The sequence below is a fragment of the Gobius niger genome (assembly GCF_951799975.1).
Source record: "Gobius niger genome assembly, chromosome: 17".
Taxonomy (NCBI): Eukaryota; Metazoa; Chordata; class Actinopteri; order Gobiiformes; family Gobiidae; genus Gobius; species Gobius niger.
The window spans coordinates 23,544,349-23,571,858 of NC_136868.1; the positions used below are offsets into that span (position 1 = coordinate 23,544,349).

At 42.9% G+C, this 27,510-nt stretch overlaps 1 protein-coding gene across 1 annotated transcript in view; it reads left to right on the top strand.

Moving 5' to 3' along the window:
- Positions 1–27,510, top strand: part of gmds (GDP-mannose 4,6-dehydratase) — a 119,585-nt gene that overhangs the window by 24,785 nt on the left and 67,290 nt on the right. Inside the window, exons 5-7 of the mRNA XM_079575070.1 lie at positions 12,781–12,973; positions 14,078–14,182; positions 23,071–23,198. Of these exons, the coding sequence (XP_079431196.1) occupies positions 12,781–12,973; positions 14,078–14,182; positions 23,071–23,198 (426 nt within the window). The remainder of the gene's footprint in view (positions 1–12,780; positions 12,974–14,077; positions 14,183–23,070; positions 23,199–27,510) is intronic.

Below are 27,510 nucleotides of genomic sequence, written 5' to 3' on the forward strand. Positions count from 1 at the left end.
CGCCCTCTGGTGTAATGGGGGCCTCAGACGATGGTGTAGTCTGGTTTGAGGCCGGATTTGGAGACGCCAGCCGGGTCTCCTCCTCCTCCTCAGCGCCCCCTGGTGTAGTGGGGGCCTCAGACGATGGTGTAGTCTGGTTTGAGGCCGGATTTGGAGACGCCAGCCGGGTCTCCTCCTCCTCCTCAGCGCCCCCTGGTGTAATGGGGGCCTCAGACGATGGTGTAGTCTGGTTTGAGGCAGGATTTGGAGACGCCAGCCGGGTCTCCTCCTCCTCCTCAGCGCCCCCTGGTGTAGTGGGGGCCTCAGACGATGGTGTAGTCTGGTTTGAGGCAGGATTTGGAGACGCCAGCCGGGTCTCCTCCTCCTCCTCAGTGCAACCTGGTGTAATGGGGGCATCAGACGATGGTGTAGTCTGGACTGGGGCAGGATTTGGAGACGCCAGCCGGGTCTCCTCCTCCTCCTCAGCGCCCTCTGGTATAGTGGGGGCCTCAGACGATGGTATAGTCTGGACCGGGGCATGATTCGGAGACGCCAGCCGGGTCTCCTCCTCATCTACACCCCCTGTTGGTGTTGGGGGGTAGAGTATTGCCTCCAGGTCAAATGCCGGGTCATAGACGCGGACATTGTCCTCCTCCGTATACTCATCCCAGGATTTCATTTTGTAAGATTTGCTCAGTACCATTTTGTGTGCGATCAGCTCGACGTGAGGATGCAGAATGACAAAGTGTCTGGAAGCGCTAACACAAAACTCTGATATATGCGTCTATGATGTCATCAATGGAATGTCGGATGGCAAAAGTTACCGATTCTGACAGTGTAACCATCGGTTACGTTCACGTTCTAGAATGTGATGTCATTATCTGAGCTAAAGCAGGGGCTAATAGTTCAGGATGGTGATGTCATACCGCTATGCATTTTGGGATTTGCAGCAATAATAAACCAATGGAGATTTTAAAAGGTAGAATAATTAAAGTTATTGTTCGCATTAAAATACTTGGACACTTCAGTGAGTTAGATGGTTTTACCAGTAGTCACCACCAGTAGTGGTGCCATGGCCTTTTCTTCACATTGTATTGTTTTTAGCTGATGTCCATAGAAAATGTATGCTAACAGCTGCAAATATGGCAGATCTCCATGGTAACAGTGGATTTTCCCGAACTCTATACAACTCTATGGTCGAAGGACAGTTTTGTAAGAAATCTTCAAAAAGAAAAGCTACTAATATTGTGATTGGATTCACAAACCTGGCATACATTTTTTTTTAAACAGCAGAAAGTAACTAGCTAGCTAACTAGCTAGCTGGAAGCGTTCCTCGTGAAAAGGGATGTTTTTGAAAAGGCTTTGTGCTGCTTGTTGTCGCATTGTTCCCAAGAGGGACAAATAAAAAAAACAAAAACAGCTCCATAGACGTCTGATTTTCTTGGGCAGCTGCCCTGAAAAATTATTCGGTGTGAAGATTATTGAATTACACTTGTGTTACAATTTCAGAAAACAATCTATCAACATTATAAATATTAGATTTAAATAAGAAAGTCAAAAGAATAAGTAAACGTAGATGCTTGGTGCCCGCAGAGTGAGTGACTTCATGTGAAGGTGTGACTGCTGCACACTCCCGCGAGGGCCGACCGCAGCCCTCTGTGGAGTGTGGTGAGTGTTCTCAGCGTAGTTGCCATGTTTACACGTGTGTTTATGTTTGTGAGGGAGCTGTGATTGATTTGAGGTAAATGTCTGCAGGGTAGAGCAGGCCATCAATGACAGGTAGGAATGAAGAGGTTCTCCTCTTTTTGATTGATTTTTTTCCAGGGAGTTCCCATTCCTGAAGCTTTGACGCACTGCTAATGGAAGGAGCTGAATGGATCCTCTTGGTTTTCCACAGAATATTTATTACTTTTTTTCCTTTGAATTGCATAGTAGGTAATAGATTGAATTTCTGATTTGTTTCCTGTTGCCTGTTGGCGTTTCAGTGGCCATTCTGACTGACATATCTTCTTTCCTTCGTTTTTTTGGCACAAATGGCTTGTCACGTACGATATGAATTAGGGAATTAATATTCTTTTTTTTTTTTTGTCTTGCAAACTTTCAAATATTATTTCCACTGTTTTCCCCTGAAGTTGTTTATTAAGCGTTTGTCCCGTCAGTAACTGCTTCCATCACAAGTGCAGTGATACAGCATTGCACTGCGAGGCAGACAGGGGCTTTCCAGAGTCTGACAGCCAGTCCACAGGCCTCAATCTGCCCACTCTTGCATCCACCCCCTCCCTCACTGCGTCTCTCCCGCTGATCACCCATCTCTCCACACGTGCGCCCATCCTCCCACCTCCCTGTCTCCCCACCTGATCCACCTGAGATGTTTGACTTCTATTTGTGCATTGCCATAGTTGCAGCGGGCTCAGTGTGAAACCAAGCGCTAGGTATCTATAATTAGACAACAGACAAAACACTGATCAAGATGGGAACATGATGATGAGTGAACACTTGAGAAGAAGGATTAGCGCATGTTATGCCTTTTGCCAATCATGTCTTAATTTTATCCATGATATGTCACGTAAGCCAATATCATTCGACTCTAAATCTTTGTAAAGCCGTAAAAGAGTATGTTTGGTAATTAATTCTTTGTAGGATACATGGGAGATGTGTTGATAAATGCAAAACAAAATGTCTGAACCATGATGTCAAGCTACACACCCATTATATTATAATTGCAAACCTGCTTTAGGACCTAAATATTTTCAGATGGATTAATGTACCTGCCAACACATGCTAAAAGATGAATAGACATTGTTCACGGATGACACTATTTCTGGCCCTGAATGAAACATACAAAATGCCAAGCTAATATTTATACAAGGCTTTTCAAGTGTATCAGTTATGGTGATGAGCTGTCAGCTGTCATTTAATGGAAAAGTCATTTCAACCATCTATTTCTTTGACACTTGTTTGATAATGGGATTGTCTTTATTGTTGAGGTTGAGGTAAAGTTTACATTCTTCCTGTAGAGAAATCACCCTCTGCATCCTGCCATATATAAGATATGTATATAATATTTATCAAAATATAAAATACAGTCTGAGCCTCTGAGGTGTACAAACCTGTGACCAGTTTTCACCACGATGTTTGTCACCTTCCCTCAGGCCTATAGGAAATTGTTGGAGGGCTCATTTTAAGGCTCTTTCCAATGCAAAAAACAGGAAGTCTCTATCAGTTTTGGTTCTGGAGATATCGGCTTTTTTCTGCATTATATCCGATATTACCGATATTATTGAATATATCAGTCATCCTCTACCCAGGACCATCTCGCTGTAAAGCCTATGAGCCGAGAGAGCTGTATTTCTTGGATTTTGTTGCGCAATAGATAGAATCCTAAAGTGTGTCCTCTGCATTTTTGAAGTCCATAAATCATCACTGTATCCGTGCTGAGCTGTACTGCACTAACACTGCCTTTATCGCAACACTATTCATTTATTAGCATGACGGTAGCTAGAATGGTAGCTTGTATCTCGTTTTATCATGTGTAATGCCCCGTGGTGCCTGCAGAGGGTGCTCCAAGCAACATACGAGATCCCTAAACTAGCAGTCTTTATTCATCCATTATTCTTCATGAACATGCATTCATACAATAACCTAAAATATCAACGCGGAGATGCCAGAAAGCAGGTTTAGAAGCCACAATAAACCTCTTGTAGCCTTAAAAAAAAATTGGTCTCAGTATTTTTTTATTGAAGATTCTGCACAAAATTAGGAGCAGTACAATATAAGTGTTAACAGATTATTATTTATAAATATTATCTTATACTGTGACACTTGTGGCCAACATTTATGGCAAACAGTTTCATTATGAGTTAATGATTGCCCCCGATTGTATCTTCTTTTTTATGTTTCGAAATATTTCTAAATATGTTGTAGTAATTTTAATAGGAAAAAAATGACAACAGTTGGACAAGTGAAAACTGTTACCCCTCCTGATATTTCTATATAGTGAGTTAATTAATTGATGAGACAAAATCACTTCCCTCTAATCTTAACTAGATCCATTTGAAGCATTGCATATTAACTGTATGCCTTTGCAAAGACAGTGTTGTACGATTCTTACATTTCTGGTGTGTCTGCTTGGAGCCATTTTCCAGCAATATCTCCTGTATTGAGGTCGTATTGATATTAGAATAGATGGAATGATGGGTGTGTGTGCTATTTGAGTTTGAGAATAATTTAGATGCCAGTGCATTGATGGCTTGGTTGGCTCAGTCACTGTACATGTAGTCACTTGCGTAAAAGTGTCAGCGTTGAGCCATTGTGAGTGCGTCTTTGTTCCCAGGAAACACAAAAGGACCTTGAGACGTTCTTTGTAGATGATGCAATGTCAAACTCTGCTCTCGTTGCCTCTGTGTCACAAATGTCTCCAACCCATTTTCAACAGTGAAGGAATAAACACCCAATTGTTTTTCTTTAAAGGGCTACTAACCCCTCCTTCCAGAGCCTCAGTATCAGAGCCTCAGATTTGAAAATCTCAACAGAAAGGGGGCGTTGCCTGGAGGACTAAGGGGCACGCGGGAGGGGTGAGGGGTGGGAGGGGCTTGAGGCTTCTGACTTCGACGCTGCACCTGCACCGCTCCTCGTAAACAAAGTCCGAGCATGGGAGCATGGAGTTCCAGCGAGCTAACTTATTTAGCAACTTGTTCCACTGGGACAGCTCGACAGCTCTCTCTACACAGGGGGGGGCATCGTGGCAGACAGCGGCCTTGTACCTGAGGCGCTGGGTCATTTATTCCTCTGTCATTTACAAAGCTAGCGGCTTAGCATTGAGCTCGATCGACGTTAGCATCGCAGCTAAGGGACGTAACTGTCCTGGCTGCTTCAGAATTTACCGATCTATTTTAGATGTAGACTTTTGCTGTGGTCTACGTTAACATGGGAGATGTATCTCAGTGTCCTCAGCAGAGTGTGTGATATAGAGACGTGGCTATTTGTGTTACAAAGATTTTTATTATTTTTCTTACAGCAAAGTGCACAAAACATATCAAATAAATAAATGTAGGCCTGTATTATTGAGCAGGAACACTGTCTTTTTGAAATTGTTTTTGGTTTGCCATTGAAGATGTGAGACAGAATCCTCCAGGTCATGTTTCTCTAAAGGCTTGACTGTAACATTGTGAACCCAAAGAGCCAGTTAGCCCTAAGTAAATAGCCTGAAGTAATTTCTATTACTAAATTTAGTGAACTAAAAGGTTTAACCAACATTAACACATACACTAAACTACCACTGAATGATGACACTGTAGAGTAAAGACTATAATGAAGTATTTATATGTATGCTTTTTTAGTTGAATATTGAAATATTAATGAAAATTATAGATCTTGTTTTGTACCAGTACTTGATTCTGCACTTCTGGCTCTTACAACAGTGCAATTTCCAAATTATAGCACAATTTCTTTGGTAAAACTTACTACAAACTTACAGCTCACATTTCACTTGAGGTTGAGCTGCATGTGCCACTCACTTGGTCTACATAGATGTGTGCAATAAACAAATTGAACAGACAAAGTTGACTGGTTATGTTATACAATACCAACTGTAATAAATATACATGCAGTAAGTTTTCAGCTTCTAGAAACAGTGGTGCTGCATATACCTTCCTGTGACATATCTGACAGAACATATACAGGCTTCATTTTTTTTTTACTGCCCACAATTAAATCTTGCATGAAACATTGATTTTAATCTATTACGTTGTCCAATGGGCACAGAATGGTTCAGGCACAGGTCCTTTGTGTGCTCCTGATATGGGAGAGGATCCTCGACCACACTTTCAAACAGCAGGGCCATTAGTTGGTCAAAGTAGACTGTAAACAAAGCACAAAACATTTGTCCTTGTAAAAGCATTGGTTGTGTTGTTTTTAATGTGACATACCTGAGGTAGCTCTGGTCTTCATGGCTCTCACTGTGTAGTCTCCACGCTTGAATTTTGGATACACTATGACGATTTGCCTTTTTTAATCATAATTCAAGGCACCAACCTGCACCCTAAAATTTCACAAATAAACATTAATATGCAGTATCTATTTTCTAAACATTTCAAAGTGATAAAATAACTAGTGAATATTTGTTGAACCTTTAGGAATCATTACCTGGCCAGCCTTCCTTTGAATAAGAGGCCCAGACTATTGTGAGAATCAGACTATGGATTCCTCAATATTTGAAGTGTGGTATTGTGGGCTTATTTTAGCTTAATCTTTCAAAAAACGTGGTGTTAATAAAAGAGTAAGAGTCTCTCGCATGCTGCTGTGCCTACAAAGAATTATAAAGAATTACAAAGAATAATAAATTGATATGTGAAGTGTAAATGCATCAATATAAATTAGATATTGGGAGGAGTAGTTGTAATGACACATACTTGATTTTGGCCACACTCTTGCATCATCCCCAACCAAAGGCCTGTGAAGACAGCGAGGGGACAGGGGGTTTTCCGTGGACATTCTGAATGTAGTTGCCCAGATGTCCACTCAGCCACAGCCTTTGATGGTGACCAGTAGAGATGATTCATATAGATGGTTCACAATGCTTTTCTTCCACCTCGTCATTTCCTCCGTTCACCTTTTCTGGCCCAGCGCATCATTTTTTTCCAATCTCTGGGACACAAAACACAAACCCCTCCTTCTCCATGCACACGCTGTTTCCAACCTCATTGCTCTAATAAGACAAAAAAATAAGAATATGAGTTCTATCATAATGCACAGTTATCCAAAGTTACATATTTATGTTTGTATTGTAATGTTTTACCTGGACTAGCTGGATGTCAATGACTTTGTTACACGTTAGATTCATTATGGTGTAACTGCCATACTTGGCTGAATGTCCTACATGAATGCAAGTTATACATTAGCTGACTTTTAATACTTCAGATAAATGTTTATTAAATGTATTTACCAGGTGAATCTGCCCGCATGTCCCCGCCCAGTGTAACAGAGCCGCTTTCAAGAGCCTCCCTGATGAGGTCCTCCTGCTCCAACTTCCACTGCCAGTTGACCGTAGGGATGAGGAGCTTTGCCTGATGCCTGTAGAAGCACTGCTCTGACAGTCCCTGAATATTGAAGGCCCCCAAGAACTATAAAATTAAAACATCTGTTATCATCGGATAATATATGGAAAAATAAAATGTTTTTGTAGTACCTTTGAAATCTGGCTAAAGGATGAGCCGGTGAACAGCACAGAGCTGTAGGTTTCCAGCTGGGATGTTGTTCACCATGGGCTGACTGGACCACTGACTGGAGAACTCACAGCGAGGACACTGTTGAGTGACCCGAAGCAGTGTGCCGATGGTGATGGTGTCCACAGCACAGCGACCAGTGCAGACAGGACATCGCCTAAACAGCTCCAGCAGTTGGTCCTCAAGAACAATATATTTTTTGTCCTTGTGTGGAGGGACTTCAGTGGGAATGCTATATAAAATAAAGGATATTTCATCCCTCAAAAAACCAGGACGCTGTATATATTTTTTCAATTAAAACTCTAGATTTCCTTTTTACCTTGAACAGTTCACAGTGCTGGCACTGTCATCAATGTGGAAGCTGGGGTCAGACGCTGACACCTCACACCTTCTCCTTTTTAAAGGTGTAGAGGCTGCTCTGGGACTGTCAGGAAGAGGGATTTCCATCAGGTCCCCTGTCCCACAACCGACGCTTGTGTAAGCGGTCCGGGCTTGAATAGCTGTACAAAACACAAACAAAAAAAACACGTTTAAAATGGCAGTAATTACACAACTTGTGTCTAACTACAGTATATAAAAAAACAAAAGTGTAGACTGTTTTATACATAAAATGACAGTACTGTATAAAGGATAAATAGATTTCACCTTTGCGTCGCCTGCTCGGCTTCACATTGGCCTGGACACTTGCATGCCTTATAAGGACTGGATCAGTTTGGACATTTCTCTCTGCTCACTTTTGGCTGAAAACATAACAATAAATAATATTTATAAAGTGCACACACACGTGACATGCACATAGATTGTAAACTTGTATTGATGATTTATAGGAATACAACCTTGGATATACTTTAGAATATGCCCCCCTATAGCAGATCAACCAAATATTTGTATCAGGTTAATTCTGGCTACAGTCGGCTACTAAAAACTCCCAAATGGTTTGGCATTTTGAAAAGCTGCGTCCAAATAGGTGTAAACTTTGGTTCACTTCAGAAAACTTGTCAACATGAACATAATTATCAGAATTGATCCTACTTTGTGAACCTGTTCAACAACAATGGCAATAACAACTATACTGATTCTGAAACCACGTAAGAACAGCTCACATCTGTGAGCGCCCTCTCCTCACTGACCGCACGGTCCACCTGGAGTGGTCAGCCCTCTCCTCACTGACCGCACGGTCCACCTGGAGTGGTCAGCCCTCTCCTCACTGACCACACGGTCCACCTGGAGTGGTCAGCCCTCTCCTCACTGACCACACGGTCCACCTGGAGTGGTCAGCCCTCTCCTCAATGACCACACGGTCCACCTGGAGTGGTCAGCCCTCTCCTCAATGACCACACGGTCCACCTGGAGTGGTCAGCCCTCTCCTCAATGACCACACGGTCCACCTGGAGTGGTCAGCCCTCTCCTCACTGACCACACGGTCCACCTGGAGTGGTCAGCCCTCTCCTCAATGACCACACGGTCCACCTGGAGTGGTCAGCCCTCTCCTCACTGACCACACGGTCCACCTGGAGTGGTCAGCCCTCTCCTCACTGACCGCAGTCGAGCATCAAACGGGAGCAGAGCGCGCACGGAGCCGGTCAGTTTAGCCTCAGACACACAGTACGTTCTAGCTATACGTTAGCTATACATGCTAGCTTGTAGCTACTGTCAAAAGCTACAGTCATGTCAAACTTAGATTAGTTTGGTGCTCAGACTCGTGCACATTTGCGCACAGTGTTGGCGTAACTTTGCAGACTGATGCATTAGCAGGCTGCCCCGGGCAGCGAGTAGACGCGCTTATAACCGGTGGCTGCTGTTCTTCAGCCACAGTGAGCGAGTGCGGGACACGTCGCCTGGAGCTGAGGCTGCACAGTCTATTTACACGCCATATTTTTTCAACAGATCTACACGACTCATGTGATTGGTATTATCAGAGGCCAAACCGGCGAATTTGTTTGAGACACTACAATAACGATCTATTCTGACGTGCACATAAAAATTCTATATACTGTACATGACTCAATCTGTGAGCAAAGTAGCTTCTACTGACAGGAATGACCGGGACAGAGTGAACCAAGTGCCTCTTTTTACAGCAGCTACAATCAATGCAATTATTACCAAACCCAAAATGGGTAAATCATTATTTTTCTCACTCACCTCACATTGTTGGCGGGGCAGGAGTGTCGGTGGGGACGGCCTCGCTCTTCAAACGCAGAAGACTAGCATAGCCCAGTTCAACCTCGGTGAAGTTGGCGAAGGAATCAGCACGTAAAATGGTCTTTGCAAACTCCAGCCCCACTACGCTACACTTCCTCCCCATCCTAACACAGTACAATTAACAACTAACAATTAAATTATACACGATAGACCACTAAAAGCAATACTAACAAACGCCCTAAGCTAAATTGAGCTAACTAATCTAACAATAAAAGCAACTAGTGATTACAACTACAATATTCAACAACTAACACTACTAAAACTATACACTTATTTATAATAAAAAAGCTATCCTAATAAAATCTACCTAAATGCTATGACAACTAATCGCAAACCTGACAATCGATGATAATATTCTCTCGTTATTACAACACCAACTCGCTACGGGGGCGTGAGCGAGACTGAGCCCTTTTATACCCCAGAGCGGCAGAGCCCGTGACATCATCTCTCGCCTCCTGACATCATCTCTCTCCCCTCCGCTAATTGGGTGCCGAATTCAAAAAATCAAATGCAGTACCGACAGTTCGCTGCAGATGGCGCCACACAGACGGTTTGGGACACAAAGACAGGATTTCAACAAATTTGCACTAAATTGTTAAAATAGTGACATATACACGTAGACAACACTATAAGATACCCATTTATACAACTTAGCTAGAAAAAAAAGTTGATTTGGGGGTTAGTTGTTCTTTAAGGTGTGTGCTTTGCTACACAAATGAGTGGCATATTTACAATAGGACATTACGGGAAGAGATCCCACTCGTGGTGATGGAGATAGTGGTGTGTTTTGAGAGCGGGCGATTAGCGTGGGCCGGATTACAGCAACAGTAGCTTAGGCACAGCACACCACTGAAGAAAACAGGCATTAGTGATTATTGTGACTGAGATATGGTACGTTCTGTGTTTTGGTTTTACTGAAATGCCACTTGTTTGTTTAATGGTGCAACATGCAGCAGATCTGCAGATGACAACGCAATTTTCAATTTGCTAAATGCGTTTTATTTGTTTTGTTCTGCACTTTAAATCTGATCCAAATACAATATTTCAATACTTTGTTGAGAGACATTAAAAGCATTTTCTATATTGCTCTTAGCTGAGATTTTAAGCCAGGATGCACTGATATGCCCTTGCAGTAACTCAATAGTGTATAATTGACAGTGCTATAATTGAAAGGTAAGGAATGAGGTTGATTTGGGATTTTGGTGGTTTCACAATTTAAGAGAGAATGTGGTTTAGACTGATGATGATATATTCAAAGTTTCAGCTCATTTTCGTATTAGTTTGTTTGTGGCTGGCTGAATAATGAAATTTTATGATCAGACAGAACCACCCCATAACATTTGACCTCAGACTAATTATATCCCTCATCAGTCATTTGATTGCAACAACAACAATGGTTGTTTTCATTTTAGACACTTAATGCATCTGTAGTAAACACTATTTACTTTAAATTTGTGGCAGACCACAAATTCCAGTTTATGATTTCAGTTCTTCAAAATAGAGAACTGCTACCAGGTGCGGTATTATTGCAGTGTAGTTTTAATTTCTCTTCAGTGCTCCTTCTTCCAGCACAGTCACAGGTATGCTCAGAGGTCATGCCTGAATAACTGCAGCTTATATTTATAAATCTGTCAAGTCACACACCGTGACTGCGCACACCTACACGTACACACACACACGTACACACACACAAACACACACGCACACACACATACACACACACACACGCAGAGCTGCATTCCCTCTTTTCAAGCATGCATTTCAATAGGCCTGAGTGCAGGAAAGAACCGAAACCTCTGCACGTCTTCCCTACATTTAGAGCTTTTAAACGGTTCGTTTCTTTCAGGTTGGAATATTTGCTCCCCGCCAGACCCCCAAAGCTGACAGAGTCTGGCTGGATTCCCAGAACAGAACAATATCTGCCAAGGGCCGAGGGGCCCCGCCACCCCAGACTGGAGTACGCAAACGTCTGGCCTTTAAACCGTCAGCGCCCAGGCCTTGCCTTACATAATGACAGAGAATGGAGGCATTAAGGCAATTTGTTTGATTTAAGTTGTCAAGGTGTCCTGGACCCTGCCCCTCTCAGCTGGTTTTGATACCCCAAAAGTGTGTCTCAGGCCCCAGTGGTGGAAGAAAAACAAGAGAAATGCCTCACACAGACAAGTGTACTGAGAGGGCTGGTTAAAGAGGGAGGTAGCAGCATATAATGCGGTTTATGAGGTCCAGAGAGAGCAGTGTCAGGGCTGCAGGATCTGTGTTACTGTCGGAGGAGGAGCGAACACACAGCTCAGTATATGATGACTTGTATTGTCTGCTTCACTTTTTGGGCCATTAGGAGCTAACAGGCTCTGACACTGGCTCCAGCCAGCCTGACCTGAAACACACACGCTGGTTACATGTCTGTCATGTCAAAAGTACCCAACAGGAAGACGCTAATAAAATTTCATACATTGTTATTTAAAATGATTGAACTGAAGTTACTTCGAGTTTATTGTGAGGAAACTTTATTTTGCCACGAGGGAACTGTTTTGGTCCGCTGGAACCACTTTGGATAATGTGTAATATTATGTCGCTTACATCTTTGCTATTGATGAACACAATTCAATTGTGCTAACATTTTTCTGTCAGAGCTAACACTGAATTTAAAGCAGAGTGGCACGTCACAGGTAATTACTGCGATCCACGCAGTGTAATTGACCCCGATCAAACCGGCTCAGAGCTGGAGTGGGGTTGAATGTGTGTGCTGCTCTGGAATAGAGGCCCAGTGTTCTCGAGCCCTGCTTTTAAATAAGAGGGCTTTATCTGTCAGTGCGCCCTGTGCTGCTGGTGTGGAAGCGGCGTGGGCCAGAGCGTTTCCTCTGCTCGGGCCTGGCTCATGCCGCTCTCTCCAGGTGCGGTGACCACTACACAGCTCGCCTTTTAACCGTCACGCCTGATTATGAGCCTCAGGCCAAGCTGGTCCACACACGGCACACACCATGCACTTTTCATTTAGGCCTAATCCACCCCCAAGTGTTCATTAAGTTCCTCCCTCCTAGACTCTTTCTCTTATGGAAATAGGCATTCTGGGAGTTGGAGTGATTAAAGCTTATACAATTCACATGTTACCTAATCATTTTCTCCCCCTTCTCTCAGTGGACCATCTCTTGCCTGGATTTTTGGCATGCAATTGTCTTTTAACTTGATTGTTTATTTATTTAGTTTTCTTGTATTTTGTTAATACAAGGTCATTTTCACAGCCTTCAGTTTCTGTCATTTTATTACAATGAGTCAAGTAATTTGTTCTGGCATGTTTTTTCCTTACTAATATGCAACCAACCTCAAAACTGATTTAAAAATAAATAATAACATGATGTTCTCTCTTTTGGCTTTATAGGTCTCCTTTGAGTTGGCTGAATACACAGCGAACGTAGACGGCGTTGGAACGCTGCGCCTCCTAGATGCAGTACAGACGTGTGGGCTCACCAGCAGCGTGCGCTTCTACCAGGCCTCCACCAGTGAGCTGTACGGCAAGGTGCAGGAGATCCCTCAGAAGGAGACCACGCCCTTCTACCCTCGCTCACCTTATGGTAACAGCTGAATTGTTTACGAATAAATGTGTGTTCAACAGCATTTGTCTCGGTCACTGGTTCCCAAACATACAATTGAACAGAATCTTGCAAATCATCCATTAATTCATCGTCTTGTGTGCTTTCTTCGGTTCGTGGCTAGCTCTTGTTAAGACTGACACACATGCATTTATAGTTACAGTTTCACATCTTATAGCGACAGCCCAAACTACTTATAGCTCTTTACCATTTTACTTGCCCATTTGTTTGGGTCTATGCATGTAACTGAGAAGAAGTCTTTAGCACTATAAGCAGCAATTGAGCAGTCCACGCGCCCCAAGGCCAAACGTCTGACTGACTGCTGGAGCGGCTGTGCGTTTAACAAAGACACCTTTATATCCACGGAGCTCCGCGCTCACTTTCAACAAGCAGCGGCTGTACACGTGTGCCGCTGCTCAGGTTTCATGTTCTCTGTTGTCTAAATGCTCTCCTCCCCAACACTTTTCCTCGTCTGTCAGCACTCAATCTGCTGCAGCATGGGAGGCGCATACCATCATAACTGCAGGGAGGGCAGATTGTCTATTAATTAGTTTTAGGGAAAAAAAGGGGAGTTGCTTTAATGACCTTCCTTCACCTCTAGTGTACGTCCTGACCTATGGCTTAATCAACGGGTGCCTCCCTGCGCTGGCTCTGGTATTCCCCTCATCACAGCGGAGTGGGAGGAGAGCAACATGGCGACAGGAAAAGAGCTGCGTTTCTTTTTTTGTGCAAGCCTGGTTTTGGTCAGTCAACAGGAGTCTGTGGATGACCTTTCTGATTATGAAGTATGGTCTGATAGCAAATCAAAGTCCTTTGATTTCTCGGGTTCAGAGCACTTTTTTATTGTTGCATTATTATAAAACAGACATCTGTTCATCTGAAAAAAATAAGACATTTGAAGCTTTTAATACATTTTGACATACATTTGGATAATAAATAATGCTTGTTTATTGCCACGTTTTAGGTCATTGTTTGGTTTCATCTCACTAATTACACTTTTCAGGACATTATTATTTATTTAGCTGTGGCTTTATAGTAATTAATCTATATCTGTGTACTGATAACTTTTCTCTAAATTGTGCCCAGGTGCTGCTAAGCTCTATGCCTACTGGATTGTGGTGAACTTTCGAGAAGCGTACAACATGTTTGCTGTCAACGGGATCCTCTTTAACCACGAGAGCCCACGGAGAGGTCAGTACATACATACATACATACATACATACATACAACACCCACAATGTTACGGCTCTTTTGTGGGAAAACACTTTTTACAGCAGAAAGACTCTTTTTTTGAGTAATATTAATGTGCTTTGAAGAGGACTCATGTTTAATTTGTGGCTTATAAACCTGCTTCTGCACATCCCAACATTGGTTCTTCACATTTTCAATCTTACAGTAATGTCTGTGTTTAGATAAGACAACTTATCAGCAAGGACTGTGTTGGTGTTATTATACTGAAGCAGTAATTTTTTTGGTTAACAACATGCTAACAAATCAATATCACCATGAGAAAATTATACAAATTCAGTGGACATCTTATGATATATCAAATAAGCAATAAAATCTACTTTCTGTGGAACATTCTGTAGTACATGCGACCAAAGTAAACAGGATTTTTCAACACTGGAAAAGTGAAGAAAAAAAAAAGAAGCAAAATCCGACTCAAGACATGTATTTGACAGGAGAACATGATTCCATTGAAAGCTCATATATTGCAGTCGCACTTGACAATGACAATACAAAGTGAGTATGCTTACAAAGTTACTTTTAAAATCAACAAGTGAAGTCAGCTGTCCAACCTTTGGTTTCTATTTCAATTATAATACGTGGCTTATGAAAAGCCATACTCACTAATCCAGAGTTGCAGTCGGACTTTCCGTGACTTTGCGCATACCCTCTCGCTCTGACACATTGTGAGTGGGTTGTGGCCACATTTTTAATAAGTGCTCCGAGCCCTGAGGGTCGCAGTCGCTGGTTTAACCCGATTTACACAACACCGCGACCCCAAATGAATACCAGATGACTATAGCCTCACCACTGCACCCAGGTCAGCGGCTCAGGTGTTTATGATTTATCCCCTAATGAAGACCTCGGCCACGACCCCGGCTAATGTCAAGGGTCAACCAGTAAAGCCTAATGGGTTACTACAGATAGATAGGTGTGGGAACTGTGCCAGCTTATACCCCTCTAAGTAAACTGGGCTGACTGCACGACTGATTCTAGTTTACCCCTTTTCACTCTTCCTTTTTAAATGAAAAAATGGTTGATTACAGGAATAGAAAGAATTTAAATCTCAGCATTAACCTTATGCCCCTTCTCGCAGACCCCTTTCTCAGTTTCATACAGAACTACCTTATTTGGGCAAAGCGTCGTACCCATTTGAGGCAAGGCGAAAACTTTTTGGTCTTTGGTCAGCTCTTTCTAATCTTCTCTCTCACTCTATTTCTATCTCTCCATCCAGGCCACACACACAGCGTCTTTCCTGCTGTATTTCACTTCTTCCCTCCACGCCGTCCTAACATTTTTCCACAGTCAGCATTTCAGCTGCAGGCCCTGGAGTTTAGTTTTGCCACTATACTCTCAGGATTATATGTTGTTGCCCATAAAGTACGAACTTGTGTCATGTGGCCAGATGTCCCATGGCTGCCTTGCACAACCCTGTGTGGAGCGCGATGACTGTGTTATCCTTTGCCTATTGGCCATTTTCTGCCCTCTCATGTGTTTAACCACTTGGAAGCATTTTACTTCAGTGATCATTTTTGTTCTCCAATTTGTGTTAATTCGTTTCTTGTTTTGTTATCAAAACCTCAAAGTTACTTTTTACTTAGAATTCATTTTATCAATCCAAATGTGTTACAAATTAAATGGGAGACTTCAGGGACTCAGTTATCATGTACAAATAGACCAGACCTGTTTCTGGGATGTTGAATTTGTTTGGTTGGTGCTTTCAGTGAAAGAAATTCAATTAAAATGTTTCATGTGGAGTTTTGGCTTGGTACTTTTTTATATAGATTTAATATTTTTAGCTTCATTAGTCACCTTTTCATCTAGTCTTTGTTTTTGACAGCTAATATACTACTTGAAATCTCAACAAACACATCCTCATTTTGTTAAGAGAGCTGCAAAAAAAGGCCTCCCACTGTTATGTCTCTCACCGATACACACTTAAGGGCCTTATATAGAAGTCTGTGATGTCACTATTTTAGTTTCAGTGAAAGTTGACATCACCACTCCTCCAGGTCAGTTCCCACACACAAAATAACCTGTGATGTCAGAGGCCCAGTCTGCCAGTGGCTCTGTCTGTGTGTGTAGGCACGGATTCCTGTTGCCATTTATGAGAGAGTTTTTCCTCTCAACAACAAACTTGACTCAGTTGGCTGTGGCAACTGCCAGAGTGACCTGCCACCGGTCACTTATCGCCATGTTATTGTGGTGGGTGTTCGATAATGTCTCCAAAGTCTCATTTAGTCTTAAAATGTTTCTTTATTAGTCAAGCTCGAGTTTGATATTTCCCTTTTGCTTTGTTTTTTGGTTGTTTGGTAACTTGTTTACCTTAATAAATCCTTTCCGTAGTCCCTGTGGAGGTAATATAAGTGTTGGGGTTATTAGGGGTCTTTCATCTCCTCCTGGTGTCTCTGGCCAGAAAACCACAATTGCAACTTTCCCTGCACCGAGCCGGAGGCGCAATACACACTAATGGAATCACGAAGAAGTAGTTAACAGGCTAACGAGCAAAGCTAACTGCGGGCTAGCGCCACTTAAACAGTATTTAATAATTGGATGTACAATATCCCTCTCTCCCTTTGTCTTTTCTGTCAGCGTAGTATTTACTCTCACGAACAATTAATGAGTGAAAAAACGCAACATGCTACGACACCTGCAGTGGCGCTTATGGCCTTATGGGGCATGAGTTACTTTGTACTGCTTTACTGTGTAAAATAAAAAAGAGTGGTTCTGGTTCATGGGATAGCCTATTTTTTGTTTGAGGCTCTTTGATGTAAAAGAAAAAAAATGAATTCAAATTGTTGTACCAAGATATTTTATCCTGTTTTTGTTGTTTTTTGTTTTCTAATATATCAGGATAATCCGATTTTGAAAACATGATTTCATTTTTATTTCAGTGCTAGGGTTTGGAAAAAAAAAAGAATGACATGTACTTTATTTCTTGATATAACCACTGGATGGAGGGATGGTTTATGGGAAATGTTGGTCATCAAAACATGAGGCTTCTCACCACGCTGCGCTAGACTTGATGTCCATCAGCGCGGTTTACTATTAAGCTCTTCCTCACCACCCTGTGAGAATGACTTAATCCTTTGTGAAATCCAGCCCCGGAGTCTCTCACTGTTTGTGTATCCACCTGATGTTTCACACCAATAAACAGTCACATTCAACTGTTCTTGCGAAAAAAGGGAAAAATAACTCGACGGAAATCCAGCGTGAAGCAAAGCAAACAGCGTCCCCACATCTGCAGTCTGATTCACACCGAAGGCTAGCTTCTTCGCGCTAGCCTAGCCGTTAGCCATAACAAACAGCCCTCACGCAGACTAAAGCGGGATTATCGTCAGAAAAGGCTGCGCTAAATGAACTCCATATTGGTCCGACACATGAGACATTGCAGAGAAGCCTGTCTAAATACCCAGCACTTTGCTTGTTATCCTAAATGCTCAATTCAAATATACAGCACCCAAATATCTCATACAATATCTCAACAATAGGAGTAATAATACAATTTTAATTCATAGTTATTAGCTGCGTGTTGTCCCAGGACTGAGCTGTAGATCAGAGCAGTAATAGTTTTTTGTGTGAATGTGCATGGGCCTGCTACTACTGACCAACTCTGGGTTTAGGCTAATCCTCTGGTTTATTTGGGGAAGTCCCATCCATCTCTCCACTCCGAGTTCTGTGGTTCACGCTTGGCAGTATAGAATAATATACTGTTATGTTAGTAGAAAAGACCAGTTAGCGTTGGGGAAGTTAGAATAGCACTGCCAAAGTCAATGCCGGACCTTTAAATACACACTTGAGCCGCAGCACCTCTCTACATGCCGCGATTTCGCCTTTCTGCTTTGCTTGAGAATCGCGCCCGAAAGGTCAGATTGCATGATAGGTTTGTAAGAGGATACGCTTTCCATTTATTGGTGGGATTATTTTCAAAGGAAATCTTTCAGATGGGAATGGCTTGGTCACGGGGGCGTCAAGGGGCTTTGCTGCTATCTCATAAGAAGGGCCGGCGCGGAGTGGGTGTTTTTTTGTCTCGGCTTTTCGTCGGGTGTTCATGAGAAAGAGTTGAGTGAGAGCCGCCTAAACATAAACCGAAGCGCGTCAGGGTAAGGTGAAAGAGTTAACACCGCGAGAGCAGACCCGATGACGGAGCATCCTCATACCTCACGTTAAGTCTAGTAGAAAAAGCGACGCGTACAATGACCTTGACCTACCCTGACATCAGGCTTGTAAGGTGGACTCTTTACCTTCACTCAAACTGTTTTTGTTTCGCCTGTTTCCCCGAGTAACCAAGTAGGCCGTTGACTGATTTCTCACTCTGAGTTAGACTAATTTTGCCAAGTTACATCTGCTGCCAGACAGATAGGAACTCACCTTGCATTGCTGTCAATTGCACACACAACTAGGTCTTTGTCTTTTGATTGAAAGCTCTCAGTGCTGAAGATTCTGCTTGCAAAAAAATGGAAATATGTATTCTCAACTCCCTTTCTTTCCACACATGCAGCGTTTTTTTGGTTTCTTTTCCTATCTGTTGTGTCACACCTTGCAAAAAAGAGAAGAGAAATCTTAAGCCTTCATACCCAGCAACGCATTTCTTCTTCGTCGGCACCCACTCTGTCAGCGGAGTCAGGTCTTGTGTTGGCAGAGCGGAGCCCATTGACCTCTCCTGGACGCATCGCAGATACTCTCCATCAAGCGATCAGTCTGGAAGACAATTGTGCAATAACAATGATGGTAGACACTGACAGGTCTTTGGCCGGCCACCTCCTCCTGCAGAATCGCTCAGTGTTCCCACACGTCAGAAGTTTCTGCGCTGTAGACGTAAAAAAGGACAAGTAGTAATAGTGTCCGTATACACATTTTGTCCCAAACAGTGTTAATTTATAGAGTGAGCGAGCAGGGGTGGAAATAAATGGCAAGCTTTTTTTTCACTTCATATCTGCCACAAAGCTCTCTTCTCCCCTAGGCCATTGCTCAAAGACAGAGTGGGATTATGGGATTTGCAGTTCTGGTTGAATTCCAAAACAGGTGTGTAGCCCTGTGTTGAAATAACCCAAGGGTTCCTATGACAACCAAGAAAATTCAGGCCCTTTTTTTTCTATTTTAAACCTGGCCAGACAAGTTCAAGAGAGAATTGACTCGAACTGAATATCTGGCATATACTGTACTTGTAATGAGACTGTGTTAAGCTTTTTAAGACAGTTAGGCAATCTACATGGTCTATTTTTGGAAAAAGAGACTGGCTTTCCAAGTCTGCTGACATTTTTTATCAAGAAGAGAACATACAATCCTACACTACACTCATGGTGCAAAGAGGAAGTGAGAAAAAAGAAACGGAATGAGTCCACAGTCAGATGTCAAAAAGGAAGTCAATGCACTAATGTTTTTCACTTCTAAAAGAGACATCATTCAAAAGTAAAGTTTACTCATATTTTTTTTTTTGATTTATGCAACTTATTCTCCTTCTAATCTCACTCTGTCTGAATTCAATTTGGTAAAGGCAAAATTAAAGGTAAATAAAAGTGCACTATCCCTGATAATAAGCAAATAATCTTCCACCAAGCCCCTCTGAAGGACAGCTTGAAGATAACAGCCAATTATTAAGCTAAGTGCTAAACTAACATGTTTTACATTGCAATAAACAATATGGCCATGTCTTACACCATCTCTCTGTAGGAGTAAATTAAGACCAGAAGATGCTCAGGACTGAGGGAGCTTCATGGATGAGAGGCAAGTTACCGATGCCAAACCATTGTTATGATAAAAAAACAAAAAAGACAACTGAGAGTTAACACAAACAAGCTACATTTAGCATAATCTGTGTTGTAATCTTTATGATCAAAACCATCCATAAACAACACCCTACCGAGGCTTTTAGAAACAGATTAACAGGCAGTCCTTCATTTCTTTCTACCCCATAGTGACATGTGTAGATGGCCACAAGTGCAGTGAAAATCCCCTCTTAAGTCCCCTCCTGAGTCCCATCTGAAAGACCCCATCCTGTCTGGACCCACATGGCCTGGCTCTGCATGGGTTCTTGCTCCTCTTTTTGCTCTAACCCAGCTGTGCCAATACAGTCTGTGTGCTGCGCTTTTCCTGTCATTCCTCGGTCCAAAAGTGAAAAGCAGTGATGGAAAGAAGGAAAGAAACAGTTAAGTGAGAATGAGAGTGAGTGTCAGTTTCTGGCACGGGTTTTGCTGTCTGCTCAGTTTTCACGGCCCGTGGTTTTATTAGACTTTCCGCCGGGCTGCGGGCAAGGTTAAACGGCCACCATTGCCCCGTTTGGGCTCTTCAGCCCCCACTCTTTTGCCTCCACTCTCACTCCCTGATCCCCCTCCCTCCTCTTTCTGGCTGGCTTGCGGTGCTGCTGCCAGTAAAGGAAGCACATTAACACCCGGGCCAATAACAGAGTCGGCTTTGTCCGCAGCCAGGCAGGCCAGTCCATTAGGCCCACGCTCGAGTCCGCACTGCACCAATTAGAGGAGGCAGGGAGCGGTGCCATTCTAAACAGAGGTGCGAGCTTTACAAGACGACTACAGGTGTGTAGGGGGAAATAATGGACTGTGGAGCTGATTGGGTGCAGTGTGCTTGTGCACTGTATTTAACTGCCACCTTTTTAAAAGCCATGTCAGCTCTGCAGAGTTATGACAACCCATGTTTAACCCGAAAATCTGAGGTTCCTTTGGGCCTTCTGCTTTATAGTTCTGTTTTATTAATTTAATTATTATTTATTTCATACATTTTTACATTCTTCTGGTTTTTGCTTGTAGGTTTAGTCATTGATTATTTCAAGCATCGTGAGCCGACCTATTTGCTCCAATATACTGTAAGAGCTTCAAGGACTTTGTAAAACTAAATTCCCCCGCAAAGGGAATGTACCTTAGTTTGTTTTGACAGTTGTAATTTCTGGCGTGAGCAGTATAATGCATCATATTGTTATGGATCCATTTTATATTCTTCATTTCAAGTAGAGACAAAAAATGATAAACTAGAAGAGAGGGATGTGTTAAATCAAATGTGCAGCTTAAAATACTGCCACAGAACTAATGCCATCATAAACAGCATGGCAGCTTAGGTAAAACATGTTTTTCCCCCCATTTTTCTTATGTCATTCCATCCCTCGGGGCTAACATGGATGAGGAAAAAGCTGACAATTATACAGGCATTAGTTTCAGATGAGTAATTGCTGGCTTCTATTTGAGTACATTTCGCGTTAGGTACCTGCCAGAACACATGACCTGCCAGGTTAGAGGACGTGAGCCCTGGAGAGATATGAGACAATCATGCTCTTACGAGATGGGCCTGACTTGAGAGGGGGTTTCCAATACACTTTATCTATGCTTCATCGGCACAGGCGCTTTCCTAATAAACGCGTCAGTACTGTTGGCTCACAGAGTCGAAATGAATAAAACAAGCTGACAGATTTCTTCTTCTTGAATAAATGGTTAGACTGTGGAGAGCCTCGTGTAAACTGCGACTTAACATTGTGTTGACAAGCAGGCAATACAACGTGCTACCAACACACAACATGCTGTATTTTCTCAAACAAGCGTGTCTAACCTCGGCTGCTCTGTTTTTGCTCAACCCGCCCAGGACTGTCGCTCGCGTATGAAATAATTACAACAAATTTGGTGCGTTCGCATGATTGGGTTCATGGGATTTTCCTGTGCCTAAATGGAGACTCTGCTCCATGTCAGTCCAACAGTGATACAGTGTCGAGACATGAGCCGAGGCTATTATGGCCTGGATGGGCGCAGACTAAATTGACTCAAAGGACACATTCATCTCCAGTGTCGGAGGAGAACAAGAAGTTTTCAAGAGGTTCATGAAAAGTTGCGTGCGATTTATGTTGGGTACACCCTAAAAATAGACCCCTTTGATGTCAGCTGCAATCTTTGAAAATAATTTCTCCCATTTGTCTTTAAGGCTAATCTCACTGTGGCTACCCCTCAACTACTGTTTTAAAAGTCCTGTTTTGCTAAGTCAACTGTTTTGTGGGATATATTGTGTCTCAAAGTCAGCATTCTTTTCATTCCTTAATTATCTTTATTATTGACACTGCAAACCTAAAAGCTCACCTGTTTCTTTCAACATGCCCCATTCCCTGTTGTTGCCAGAAGAGGGCAACAGGCACTTAAACCAGCGTTCTAGTGTAAGTGTAAATGAAATCTCACAAATAAACGCAACCTTATATAGTTTGCCCTAGATACAGGCATCATTTCGTCCACAGCAGGGATACAACATGACACCGCCTTTTAGTGTTCTGCCAAAACACCCACAACTTCTGTAGACCCGCTAGCAACACATACATAGTCATTAGGCACTCATTTGTTTTCCCACAGATAATATCACCCCCCATGTGCGCTTTAAACTGGGTTCACTGCGTGGCGCTTTGGCGTGGAATAACTGCAGCCTGTGCAGGGCTTGTGGACTGGGCACAACACCACTCCAACTAGGGTGGTCCTGATACATTGGTTTTCGAAAGCGTATTTTGACAGTTGAACTCAAATTTTACACTGAAAACAAGCAACTTCGTGAGGAAAATGACAGATTTAGAAAGTTTCAGTGTGCTACGCCGTCGATTCTATTCAATCTGACAATATGGTTCAGTTTTTGCTTTGGAAAAATTGTACTTGGCATGGCAGAAGTGGTTTGTGAGGCATTAAGTGGGGTTTTTACCTTTAAACTGAGGGCAATTTCATCGGTTGAAAATAAATCTGGTATTTCTCATATGAAAAAGTCATGTGCCTTTTGGTCTTTCCTGTTCCATTCCCAACAAGTATTCTTTATGCCTATATCGCACATGAAATGTGTCTGAATTTCAAGTATGAAGCAGTTTTACGCTTGTTTTCCAGGTTCAAACTTTGTGACGCGAAAAATCAGTCGCTCTGTGGCGAAGATTCATCTCGGCCAACAGCAGAGCTTCAGCCTGGGCAATCTGGACTCCAAGAGGGACTGGGGCCACGCTAGAGACTATGTGGAGGTAAAGCACACAAACACATCACCAATAGCGAATTTCTGAGCTTACTCTACACATTGGCCGTATGCTGCGGAAGGGAACAGGACCATTTGATTCTCAAGTGGAACTTTTGAAGTATTTCTTTTTTATTGTAGAACATTGTTCCCTCATAAACATTTTTGGTGTTGTGTTTTGTACCATTAAAAACCTAAAGCACTCGCTCAGCTGAGTTGGTAAAGAACAGACAGTTTTATTGTTCAAAGTACAGTACTCAAATTGCCTCTATAGAGCATGTCTTGCAATACCTTGCAGTTTTGATTTGATTTTTTATCCTTTTATGAATGGCTTCTTTCTCAAGCGGTTCAGTGCTGGCCTTTTGTATGGACAGAAAACTAGTCGGAATTTCATTTATGCTTTCCCAGGATGTGCATAATTCACAAAACGTGAAAGACCAATGATGGGAAGATTTTTTAAATGGCCAGAAATAAAGCATTAAAAGATATATTTTAAAAGGCCAATATATAGCATAACATATATGTATAGCAGCTTTACATGTTTTCCCAGTTCTTTTTAGGCCGCAATATGCAATCGCCGTGAAGTCTCCTATGATTGTATGCCAGAAGAGAAACAGAGATAGAGAAAGGGAGCGGGAGTAAGGCTGCACGCTGCGAGGCCACAGTCTACACTTTGGTTTCCCACAACTCACCCATGTCCCAGATCGCTTCGAGCCCCCATGGCCACCCCCTCCTTCAGAAAGAAAGAGATATTAGGGGAACGGCAAGTCCCGGGGACGTTGACAGAAATACAGTGTTTGTGTTGGAGTAATGGTGCCAGCAGCAAGCAGAGAAAGGAGCGGGGAGATGAAACAAAGCAGTGGGGTTGTGTCGTTCAAAGAGGCAGACGGTGTTTTTGCTCTCATGACTGTGCGCGCCTATGAAGTGCACATTCCAACCAAGCGCTTTGTCAAAGTGTGCAATAGGTTAAGGTTTGGAGCACGTGTGTGGCTGTGAAGATGAAAGGCCCGGCGGGTTGCCATGTCCTACAGCAGCCCCCTCGCCGCGTAACGTGTTGTTATTAGGAGTCCATGGTGGCGGCGGCGTTGGTGAGGGTTCGCTTTGGGATGGGAGTCCGGGTGAAAAGGCCACAGTGGGGGAGATGAGTTGAACTTCAGAGCTTAAAACAGGGTCACTTTGTTGGACTGGGCGGCGGCTGTCATGTGGTTCAATCTGGAATTGGTATCTTTTGTTAAAGCATTGATCATGAAGCCATTTTTAAGGTTTCCCAGAACTGCAGCTTGACCATTGTTAGGGTTAGTGATAAAGACTTCTACCAACAGCTTTTTAAAGGCACTTAACAGTCCTTAAATTAGTCTGCATGTCTTAATTAAGCTAACTGTGGTCTAGCGCCACTTAAACAGTATTTACAGTCAAGTTTGAGTGAAAAAAATTATCTCCATTGTATAATTGGATGTACTATATCCCTCTCTCCCTTTGTCTTTTCTGTCAGCATAGAATATACTCTTACGGATAATTAATGAGAAAAAAAAACGTAACATGCTACGACACCTGCAGTGGCGCTTATGGTCTTAAGGGGCATGAGTTACTTTGTACTGCTTTAAGGTGACAGTTGAATAATTAGGTTTCTAAAAGTAAAATACTTCCTAATTCTTGTGCCGTACAGTAATAATATATTGTTTTGTCAGTTGTTAGTTGCTTTGAAGAGCAGTCATTCTGCCTCCACCATGTCTCACCATTACTTTGCTGGATTTGTGTACGCGTGGGTCTACTTCTGTCTTGGCTCCCATGAATTGAGGCGCTCCAGGTTTCCTGTGGGAATGGACGAGCATTCCTGTTTTGGTGCATCGGGCACCTCCTCGCTGAGTGTCTCCAGTTTTGTAATGGCGAGTTTCGGGAAGCCAAACAGAAGCTATGGAGCACAGGGGAACTGGGGTGGAGAGGTGAAGGGAGGGGGGGGTAGATGAAGGAAACAGGCAAACAGGCGCATGTTTGTGGGCACTGTGCAATGCATCATTCGTAAACCAAACAAGGCCTCTGCTCAAAGTTTGCCTCTACCTGCTGACCATCAAAGGCAATTACTATTACCATCTCACTCCTCATCCATGTCTCTGTCTGCCTCTGGAATACTGAATCAACCGGCATCAGCAGTGTGTCACTACGGCGAGACCAAACAACTTTTAATTTGTAAACAGAACCATGTGTGTCTGCTTGTGTCTGACAACTGCTTTTCCTCCCCTCCGCCTCTCTACCCCACCCAGGGAAACGGGGACAGGGAAATTGCTTGTAATTGGTTGTGGATGGATTGTGGGTGGCAGAAGGGGGTGTGCTGTGTGTCTGCTATAATGCCGTCTGAAGGCGCGCGGCTGGCTGGGCAGCGTCTAGGCCGGGTATCGGGTGTCTGTCCCAGGCACCACAGACCAGGGGCTGCCCAGCGCTCAGCAGAGATGTGCCGCTTTTTTCTGGTATTAAAAAGTTGGAATCGTCGGGGAAAGAATGTCATTTTGCATAATCGTGTTTACATAAAATTGATTAAAGCTGATACTGGAGCCTCGTTTGGGACTCTAGAAAAAGTGTGGATGTTGTGACAATATAAAATTGTTCTGTTATGGTTGTCCTGTGCTAATGTCTATGTTAATCACTGTCGTCTACGTATAAGTCAAAACTGTCCCATACCAAATCATTCTTTTTTTTGTAAACTTGGATTTGATTTGAGACTGCTATTTATATTTAACCACAACTATAGAGCAAAAATGTTTTTAAGGACAAAAAGTCAAGCAAGGTTAAGTGCTGTAAGTGATCCTCCCTTCAAGTGAATGTTCATATTGTGGGGATTTTTTCTCTGTACTGTATATTTGCTTTAATACGGCATTCTTTATTTCATATATATCATCAGAGATTGTGTAATTTAATGGTAGGAGGCATCCTTTGGGACCTGCACATGAGGAAAGAGTGTGCCCCCTGTTCCCTGGCCCACACTCTTTCCTCATCCCTCCTCCCTTATAGCGGTGCTACACCTATTTCCTGTGCAGTGAAGGCTCGGCTGGGATGGCGCAGTAGCAGACTTCAACCTGTTGGCTCTTTTTTCTCAGACTTACTTTCTCTCTCTCTCTCTCTCTCTCTGTCTTTTGTCAGCCTCATGTCGGGGTCCCTCCCACCGCTTAACCTTTTTGTATTTTGTTCTCTTGAAATGCCGCGTCACCACCGGGCCCGTGCGCCACCAGACTGTCTCCTCCACTCGCACCCGGCCCTTTTTTTTTTTGGGTGAGCTGTTACCACCCAGTTACCATATATTTCCCCCTGACATCTAATAAGCATTTTGAGACTGCAGCCAGCCAGTGTACGGACCGGCGTGGAAACCGTTGCCAGATGAAATGTGGCTTGACCTGCTGACACACACGGTCCCGGCTGCTCTTGTCTCGCTCGCATATTTATTTTTAGGATATAATTGCCTTTGAGATTCATGTCATGGGAGAAGTGCTTTGCCCTCTTCAGGTGCGGCGTGTGTGGGTGTGTGTGGTAGCCCGTCTGTGGTGTTAACTGTCTAATTCCTGGCATTGTGTGGAGGCCGTGAGGTGACAGGACAGCCCCGGTGGTGTCATTTTTCACCTCTTTTATTTTTCTTATTCGCTTTTTTTTCTGTCTTTGTAAGTTTGCAGCTGGCTCTCAGCGCTGTAATGGTTACAGATGAGGCTAATTAGCCAATCACAGCGCAGATCAGGGCCAATCACAGATGATTGATGAGAGTTGCAGGCCATTTATCACATGCTTTTGGCCCAGAAGGTGACAGCTGGGGCAGCAGCGGCAACCGGGTACAGTAAGCTACAGGTTTGACGTCAGCACTTGAACTTTCTGAGCTGACACTTGTCCAAAATAGCTCAGCATAAAGTGAACATTTAATCCCCAAAGAGCAATTTTTAAAATGTTTTGCTCCATGTGATTGGGGCTTAACAAAATTGAATACTATTGACTATTGAATACTATATAACGTGTCAATGTAGTTGGTCAGAATCCAGTCTGATTTAAAAATGTATATTGGATTTCTTTCTTCTATCTTTGTTGTTTCAATGAAGTTAAGTGTCTTTGAGTTATCTATCAAAAGGTTTTGCTGTCATTCCTTTTTGTTTTTACAATTTACAATAGGAATTTTTGGATCTGGTGATTCTGCTTAAATTTCAGTTTTCTTTTTGCCGAAATTCCTTGTCATTATTCTTCATCATTCAGAGTGTGCGGTTTAGTTCTTGGCTTCTTCAGTATATTGATTGTGTTCGCTTCACAGTTCTTATTACATGTTTCCACTGCGTATCTAAAGTATAAAAAAA